The sequence below is a fragment of the Anabrus simplex genome, chromosome 4 (assembly GCF_040414725.1).
Source record: "Anabrus simplex isolate iqAnaSimp1 chromosome 4, ASM4041472v1, whole genome shotgun sequence".
In the NCBI taxonomy this organism is placed as follows: domain Eukaryota; kingdom Metazoa; phylum Arthropoda; class Insecta; order Orthoptera; family Tettigoniidae; genus Anabrus; species Anabrus simplex.
Window position 1 is genome coordinate 304,332,109 of NC_090268.1, and position 10,103 is coordinate 304,342,211.

Sequence of the window (10,103 nt, forward strand, 5' to 3'; positions counted from 1 at the left end):
CAGTAACTTGTTACGAGAAAAATAATGCCCCATTGTAGGTTTGTGGATATTCCCTTGAAGTAGCAAAAGTCCGAATAAAAGTTTTATTTCATCCTTATTTGTAGGTATCCAGTCTTTTTCCCTACTCCTCCGTTTCATTTTGTGCACCAGTGTTTTCCCACGAATTTTCTGTTGCGCATAAATATTAGTTTGCTCAGCAATATACTGACATATAGTATAGTCCACAAACAGTTCGTAAATATCCCCTGGAGTCTTTACATCCAAAAACTGTCCTTTTACTCCAGGAATGAACTTTGCTGGAAATCTACTCCTTTTCTGTCCATCTTCTACCCACGTAATAGGCCCTGACATATCACTGCAGTTTGAATCTGCCTGTATCTCTCCATCATCACTGTCGTCACCCGAGGTGTTACTTTCGAACCCGCGACCATTCGCTGTGATAGCACCAGAATGCTGTCCTATACCACATGTGCTTCCTTCTCCAGAGAACGAATTATCTTCACTATCTGAATGGAAGTCACTAAAGTCATCGTCCTCGTCGCTAAACTCAAACATTTCATGTACAAGTGAGCGCAAGCTGTCATCACATAATTCTTCAACTCGATGTCTTTTAGAAGACATAATTATGACTGAAAAGTACTCTCATGAAACAACAGAAGTGCAATGCATCTATAAGTTCAAATTCACTCCTCCCCGAAATTACAGTACTCCTTTTCACACTGATATAATATACTGTTCCCAGTCTCATAAAACACTAAAGCATTCGAGTAAGCACATAGCAAGGAAGCAGCTGATTAGCCTAGTTCCCGTGCGAGGCGAACACATTAGCGCGCTTTTGCATGGAAGCGAATTATGTTGAATGACATACAGCTCTCTCTGATCTGTTTCTGTTAAGCGGAAGTACTTACTAAAAATACCACTTGATGACAGGGGCATGCAGATAACGAGGTCTGAATTTCATAACTCTGGCTAAGCTGAGAGCCGAGGAAAAAAATAAAATAGCAGCGTACGACTGAAGTCGCTCTCCCCACTTGGCTGGTTATTTCCTCGAGCGACTTAAGTCGCGCTCCCCAGTATACGGGTTAATCAGGGAGATATCATTAATGGACTGTTTTTCAGTCTTAAGTTTGAGCGTACTTTTTTTTTTAGCTTTCTTATCGTTTTGTCTGTTTGTCCTTTTGTTGAGTTCTTATAACTGGGAAACTACTCTATATATTTTTACCAAACTTTATAATGTATCTTTTCTTGGGTAGGTATTAGGGCCAATATTATTTCTAAATTCCCGGATTGATTTGGGGGTTTATAGGAGGTCAAAACAGTGATTTTACCCTCCGACAAAATATACCTGAATGGAAAACTACCAGCCTTAATGGAAATCAAAATGTTTTTCACATGTGCGTCTTTTCGATTGGAGGATAACAAGGGAGTTATCATTAATGGACTGTTTTACGGGCTGTCGTGTCATTTCAAGTTGGGTTAAATGGTTTAACTAAAGAGCCATTTTACTCTTTTTGATGGAACAGATAATAAGAGAGGTTATCATTGATTGGTTTTATGAGTCTTCACCCACAGTGCCACTCCTGGTTTCAGATGAACAACAATATGTACCTGAGAAACAGGGAGAATTATGCACAACTTCGGACCAGGAACTGTATCGTTCAATAAACTCTGTGATCAACCCCATTCTGTCTCCACTTTGTTCAGCTTTATCATACTCCACATTACCGCCGCATGCTTTCGTAGGGGAATATCAGTTTAAAATGCCGTATTTAACTTTGCATGAATTCATGAAGGAATTGTGAAATCGATTACCAATCCCCGGTATTTAGTGTCAAAAATTTCATTTTTAGGGTCTGTATTGAATCAATATAAAAAAATAAAAATATTAGGTATAGAGATCCACCTATTCAATACTAAAAATCGTAATAATTGTTAAATCATCACATATCTTTATTTATCCACATTTGTGGGACCGGTTTCGGTAATAAGGTATGCCATCATCAGCCTAGGAAAGTATAACAAAGACATTAAAAAAGCTACATTAATATAGGTTCTTAAAAATGATATATACAAATAATTTTAAAGTGTTCGTATGCAAACTGAAACATTTGCATATGTTACAAGATTTGTCGTAAGAGAGTTGTACACCAAATACACCCCGAGTTGGTTGAAATGGAAATGAAATTGAGGATGTTATAGCAGAAATAAATCAAAATTTTGATTGCACTTATTATGCACATTTTTCTCATAATTTGACATTTGTTGATGATTCTTACCTTCTAAAACATCCTTGTTCCTATTTCTTTCTGAATTTAGGGTAATGGTTTTTGAATATGTTCACAAAAATAGTGTACAAAATTATTTGTAATAATTTTTAAAAGCCTGGGTTTTTGGAACCGACAGGTGAAGAAAGGGCTGAGACTCAGTGTTAAGAGAGGATGGTTGCCTAGTTTTTATTCCTCGTAAAACACCACCACCACCACCACTTCCCTTCATATCCACAGTTACTTCTACCTTGTCAGCAGGTGTTGTTTTATAATTATGATTATATACCTCTGTGACAACAGAATACTGACATCATCAGTGGTTTATACCTGTATATTAGTCATCTTAGGGTTATAAAATGTTATTTCAATGACTGATTACATATTAAATGCTAGCTGTTGTACCATCACTGTAAACCTTTGATGTGTTAGTCTGATGTTAAATCTGTAGGAAGAAGTTTTACTCTAGTAGTTTTGAGAACTGTGTGCTGCTTCAAATAACATTAATTTTGATGTTTTATTACCACATAATTCCATGTACACACCTCTCGTGTCTTACATAGCACTAAAAGGGGGCCCATGGGCTCTCAATATGCGAGTGTGAGTTGGCGACCCTGGGGCCCTTGCTGAGTTCTGGCATGACTTCCACTTATTTGTGCCAGGCTTTTCACTTTCATCTATCCTATCCGAGCTCCCTTGGTCAACTCTTGTTCCTTTCTGACCATGGCGCTATTAGAGCATTCAAGGGTTAGGGAGTCTTTAATTTTCACGCCCTTTGTGGCCCTTGTCTTTCTTTGGCCGATATCTTCATTTTTCAGAGTGTTGTATCTTTTCCACTCTTTCTCTCTGATTAGTGTTACCTAGTTGCACTTCCTCTTAAAACTATAACCACCACCATCATTTTACATAGTCTCTCTCTCTCTCTCTCTCTCTCTCTCACACACACACACACCAAAAAAGTCACTGTATAAGTAAAACATGAATGATTTGCATGGCATGGTAACATTTCAGAATCAGTCCAGTATTGTTCCACTTCACTATTGGATGGCTCACAATCATGAGATTGAAAGTGATACCAGATGGTTTTATTACTTATACATATCTCCCACCTTTTTGCATGCCGCAGTTCTATGCTTCAACTTGCTATGGATACTGTGTAGTTGGATTACACTCTAATCTGTAATACATACAGATATTACTGCATGATTAATAAATCACTTTGGGAGTGGTGACCCCATCGTACTAATAACCCATATATATATATATATATATATATATATATATGGTTCATTCATTCCATCCCTGACCCGGTCACTGACTGGAAAACTGGTTGTAGGTTTTCATTTCATCACTGCATGAAACGAATGGTAACCAATAACATGCTAAAATTTGATATTATTTTTATTAATATGGTTAATGTTTTTTCTGGTTTCAGCTCTCCGCCAGGTTATTAGCTGTATGTCAAAGATATGATTAAAGGAAACTGAGGAATTGAAAACATAATTTTACCAACATTTCTTAAATTATGTTTTCTTAGCTAGAAATTGTGACAAATGAAATAAAAAGGACTGATTAAATACTAGTTGTAAATATTATATAAATAAATATAGTGTAGAGTATAATTGAAATATTTTAATGTATATCTTTGTGAAGTTAACAAACTCGCGCTCATCTAAAATGTTGAAGGATGTAGAGAAGTTTTATATATATATATATCCGTGCCAGCCATTTTTCAGTTAATTCCTTACAAATGTAAAATCTGACAGTAATGAAGTATGTAAGATTTTTTTTATATTTTTGTTTGTTTTTATACAGAATGAAGCCAGATATAGCAGGTCTATATTTTTACATTTTTTTGACAAAATAAAAAAAAAGTTCATTTCAGAAACTTCTTGAAAGTCATTTTAAACCATCCATATCCTTGTACAGTTAATTCTGCTTGTATTGAATGAATATTCAGCTATAGCGAATCTAAATTATTGATCCTGATATACCAGATCTTTTTTAGCTTTGGGCATCAGCACTACTCAGAGCATGACATGGCTGGTGTAATGACAATCACTAGCTGGTATAATGCACACCTTTCCTCCCTACTACATCATGGCAATTCACACATGGAGAAAGTTGTTTCTAGTAAAACTATTAGTCTAAAACCTACCCGGCATTACGTGTGATGTTCAAAATGTTGTCTCTCAGCTGTCAAACACGCCTGACACTTTGTAAACAGGTTTGCAGACACACTATGGATTTCACCCAGTGTGATATTCGAAATGTGCAATATTCTCTTGTAGTTCTTCTATTGTGTGAGGGTTGTTCATACATAGGGTCTTTCATATAAACTAAGTCCGTCCAATCGGCGTTTTTACTCTCCAATACGTAATCTGCAGTATTGGAGGTGAACGGATCATTCTTGACCTTGCAAGCAGCGTGCACATGTTCAACCTCGCAAGCATCAGTCGCCAGTCTGAATCTCAGCTGTTAACATGTTGGGACAGTCGTCATTGCAACACCGTATTTTCATATGTAAAAGTTATTTCAAGTTTGAGTCGGTTTGACGGAGACGCGATGCCGTTATTCAGCTATTTCCTGGTGAACTGCACCTTCACGAGCATAGATTCACATAACTTACAGTAATTGTAAATAAACTTGCTTAGTGCTCAATAAAAAACGTGTGCACATGAACAGTTTTAACAGAGGACAAGCTAGGCGACATTGGTGCGAATCTTGGTTACCGAATAAATCACTTACAAAATTAGCACAAATAGGGGTTTCTGCTGGAGGACACGTGCTGCTCCGCAGCATTAATTATAAATAGGTCAAATAACATGTCATAATATGAAATTGTTCCATGTGTTGCCCTGGTACTTTCTTTTTTTTTTTTTTTTTGAAAAGTTTCTTTTAGGATGTATATTTTAGGATAGGTTACCTAGGAAAATAATGAACTCTGTTATGGAGGGTAAGAGAGGTAGAGGTAGACCAAGACGACGATGGTTAGACGCAGTTTCTAACAGTTTATAGATAATAGGTACAGAACTAAATGAGGCCACAACGCTAGTTGCAAATTGAGGATTGTGGCGATGTTGAGTAAATTCACAGAGGCTTGCAGACCGAACGCTGAAAGGCGTAACAGTCTATAATGATAATGTGTGTATGTATGTATGTATATGTTATCTTGTCCTTGTTGCAGCTCATATTTTTGCAAATTAGATTATCCTTTCAGGCAAATAATAAAAATAACTTTAGTTACGGTTGTATATGTTTATGCGTCGCGCAATAGATATGATGTACACTATTCTGTCATTGGGACTGTCACCAATTAGCCTAGTAAACCCGAGAACAAATCCTCACATATCGGAGGAACTGAAAGAAAATATTACGAATGAAATCAGAAACATTATAGTGGCAAAACTTACTCGCGTCAGCCAGAATGTGGTTACCAGATACTGCCTGTATAACCCAGGAAAGATGACACTTTTATCTTTTATAAGGTAAGATTTCAAAAAAGATTGTATACATGCTTAAAGCTGGGCGGCCGGGCACAACATGAGTTTGGCTGAGGCAACTGCCGTTGTGCTGAATACAAACATTGTGCGTTCGGTTTTATTTTATACGAGAGACCCTGAACACTTTTCCCTTCACCATCCCCCACAGGTAATAATCACAGGGGTTTAAATCGGGAGATGTAGCAGGAAAATTAACATCACAAGATTGAAATTGAATATTGAAACTAATATCAGCTGAAGTGTATTTCTTATACATATCTCCCATCTTTTTGCATGCCCAAGTCCTTTGTTCAGCAACTCACTTTGAATAGGGTGTTGTTGAATTACACTATAATCTCTAACATATACAGATATTACTGCATGAAAGAAATAAGCAGTAATGTGCTAAAATTTCCTATTATTTATTATATTTGATATTTCTTTCCGATTTCAGCTCTCTAGTTGATACCGGGTTATTAACTGTGTGACAAAGATATGCTCAAAGGAAACTGAGAAATTAAAAACACAATTTTACAAACATTTCTTGAAATATTTTCCTAGCTAGAAATTTCTTTCTTCTTCTGACAACTCTTGAAAGAATAGCCTCAGAATGAGGTCTACATATTGGTAAAGCATTTGTTTCATGGAAAAATTAGGCTGTATAATTCTGCAAGCATTTATTGTGCACCAAACTCCTTATCTTGTGAAGTGGACCGACATGCATCTGATGGAAATTTTCTGCACTCCATCATTAACAAAACCAAAATAGTTAGTTCTATTCTCTGAAACTAATGCTGTGACCCTTGTCAGTCAAGGTCTAGCTGCTGAAGCATACATTCATATTGGTACAAAATAATGATTGAGTACAGGATCTTCTTGCATCATCATCATCATTTCCCAACTCCAGTTTCCCGGGTGTGGTGTACAAGTGTCGCCATCTCCTTCTGTCTTCATACATTTTCTGTTCCAGTACATCCTCCCATTTGTGTCTTCTCTCCTTCGCATCTGATCTTACAGTCTCTATCCAGCGTTTACTTGTTCTTACCTGTGGTCTTCTTTCTATGAGATTAAGGTCAAAATATATTCTGGCAGGTCTTTCCCTTTTCATTCTCATTTTGCACTCATACCACGGAAGTCTGCGTTTCTTTATGACACTGGTAATAGGAACCTTGATATAGGTCCCGCAAGAAGAGCTTGCCAAAGAAAGCTGCGCAGAACATCGGCAGTGTTCGGGTGGGCTCGGTAGCAGCACTGCACGCCCCCCTCACTTCGCTAAATCGCCTTTACTGCCAGCAGTTGTTAATGAACCGTCTGCACTGGCGGTCTGGCCAGCTGAACTGTGACCAGCGTTCGAGTGAAATCTCAGCGCGTGTATGTAATGACTTATTGTAGTTATAACCAGAGCCAGGGCACGTTACCCTATAACATAATGATATTGTTGGATGTGCAGAATCAGAAACATCGAATGAAATAACAGTAATAACAATAACAAACAAAGAGATTAAGAATTATGTGATCGTAAAATAGCAGTTAACTTACCCAATGGCTTGTTCTAGTCCGCATCTTCTGAAAGAGGTTGAAACCTGCTCATATCGCCTTCACTGTCATCCGCGCTATCACTAACGCTCTCTCCGTCACTGTCACTCGTCCTCCAGGTTAATGATTATGCTGTCTGATACTTCATCCATTATGTGATCGCTCGCAATGTACTTATTCTCAGTGTCAATTACGTGCCTACATCGACTCGACCATTCTTCTGCCCCAATTGACGCAATTCCTTCCATCAGCAATGTTCTTGCATTATCAAGTCTGAAAGTAATATTCTTTTGTGCTACTTAATCTTTAACTTGAGCCCAAATCATTTTGATTGGGTTCAAGTCTGGATGGTATGGCGGTAGACGCAAAATCGTATGCCCATATGTAGCAAGTAGTCTGTTGACTTGTTATGACTTATAGTGTTATTTATGGGATTTAATCAAAGTGTACAGTTGGGGTTTTATCATCTCTGTAGAAAAAGGAATACCCTTATCAGTCAACCAATCCTGCATAACTGTTTTTCTGGATGATGATGATGATGATGATGATGATGATGATGTGGGTGCACGCTCACATTGGACATTATGGTACGAGGCATTATCAATCACGACTACAGAGTTGGGTGGCAAATTAGGAATTAATTTCTCTGTCAGATGTTTCTCGTAGTTTCTATAATTCATCTCATCGTGATAATCCCCTGTTGTTTGGTTGGCTTTGAAAACCAACAAAGCATTTGGAACGAAACCTACATCTGAACCGGCATGTACCACTATTAATCGTTGCCCTTTCGAGATAGGTGACTTCACTCCATGAAGAGTACTGTCACTCCAAGCACTTGACTTGGTGTGAACTATGCAAATACGTCTCATCAGTGTAAACAATAGGCCTACCTCTTGTCGGTACCGCTTTGTGCTTTGTATGTACTGCACACGTAGGAGGCTTATGTCAGGCTTCTCCATAAGTATTCTACGCATGTCTTGTGTCTTCCTCCATCGAAAACCCAGGCCTCGAACTATCTTGCTTAGTGTTCTTATGCAACCTTTAAACTGTACATCCTCAACCAGTTTCTTACGAATCTTTTCAAGCGTTGGTCTCTCGCCTTTGGTATTGTGAAAATTGTGAACTGTGCGCCTGACCGTGCATTTCTCAAAATCGTCTAATTCACACTTCTTGACAGACTTCGGTCTTCTCTTTCCAGGCATTGAAAATGAATCCACTTCACCCCTTTCAATCTTCCTTTGCGTCTCGTATTACATTCCACACAGACCTTTCCGACATACCCGTTGCTTCGGCCACTTTCTTTTGAATAGCACATAAGTTTCTAGTGGGGTGGGTTTCGTTTTTCATGAATTTATACACATTATAAATAACTTCTCTAGTTTGACTGTGTAAAGTTTTAGCACTCCCTAATTTAGAACGAAACGGGGCATCGCTACGTACACTGAATATCATACTACAACAAATTCACTTTCAGCTACGAAATATAAATAAAATATTAATAATACAAGCACACGCTTCTTGCTTCTTATCAATACACGCTTGATAAAGAGCTGTACACTGTGCCTCTCAGTGAACGGTTGAGTAACAATGAGCCCGGTAATCAGCATTCGGGCGACACACAGGAGCCCCACAAAGAGCTTAAACTTCGCCAACAGATATTGGTCTCTGCACACGTTTGAGTTTCGGCAAGCTCTTGTTGCGGGACCTATACCAGCTACTTTCCTATTCACTTCATTTCTGATCTTGTCCTTTCTGGTAGTTTGGTTCATGGTTCTAATGAATCTCATTTCAGTTGCTTGGACTCTGCTGAAGTCTTTGTTTAGTAGGGTACATGTCTATAAACCGTATATGGTAAATTTTCATTACATATGTCTCTTAAAAACACATAGACAAAATCTTGTTGCTTGCTCAATTCTTAAATTAATTTCTTTGTCCAATCTTCCATTGCATGATATGCTGCCACGTTATCTGAACACTGTTCATTACTTCTAGAGGCTCATTTCTTACTGTTATCTCTCCCTTATCTGTTCTGTTTCCTCTTGTCACAGTTGAAGTCTTGCTATTTGTGTTGCTAATCTTTATTCCATTTTTTTTTTTCTTTTTTCTGGTGCCAAAAGTTTACTTTCATTTGCATTTCCTCATAATTTTCTCCCCAAATTACAATGTCAGCAGCAAACAACATTTAGCTGAACTGTGGTTATTTTCTCTTGGACATTGACTGTGCCTGTCACTGACAATGTAGTTTTTGTATAATGGTAGCGGTAATGCCATCTAGCTGAGATGAGCAGCAGCAGCAGAAGAGATGAAGCGCAGTTCAACAAACAACAACACTCAGTCAGTGTAATGTTATTGTTAATATGTTTTAGGGACTTAGGACATTGTGGGCCGACACATTTCATTTTTTGCAGCTCTGTGATATTAAAGCATGCCAGACCTAGACTTCCAAACCCCTCTTTTAATTTTTTTCTCTTGTTCCTCGAGTGATTCCTCCTTCATGTTTTTCTTCTCACATCAATAGTTTTCTTCATTATCTCCTTGATCAGCAAGGATGTAACTTCTTGGCAAAATTGAAACACAAAATGGATAATTTGTAACTAAAATAAAATATAAATGACAAAATTGTGTGCCACCTGCAAAAGATTTACAGGAATAATTGACTCTGTAAAGCATGAATGAACTCCTCCTCCCAAGGTGACGGCCATCAGACTGACAAGGCTCCAAACTTGCTGCATTACCTTACCTGCTACTGTATAACTCTGAAAATAAATTTGGGTAGCATGTCAGGTTTTTTCTTACTCCACCAATAAAAGATTTACCATAA

The 10,103-nt window shown here is 37.8% G+C and overlaps 1 protein-coding gene across 2 annotated transcripts in view; it reads left to right on the top strand.

Moving 5' to 3' along the window:
* LOC136871919 (acyl-coenzyme A diphosphatase NUDT19) overlaps nucleotides 1-4,143 on the top strand; it is a 71,199-nt gene extending 67,056 nt beyond the window's left edge. For both annotated transcript variants that reach the window (XM_067145644.2, XM_067145642.2), the window contains exon 4: nucleotides 3,700-4,143. Coding sequence is in view for 1 of the 2 variants with exons in the window: in XM_067145642.2 (XP_067001743.2) it covers nucleotides 3,700-3,718 (19 nt within the window). In the remaining variant the exon portion in view is untranslated. The remainder of the gene's footprint in view (nucleotides 1-3,699) is intronic.
* The last annotated feature ends 5,960 nt before the right edge of the window (nucleotides 4,144-10,103 follow it).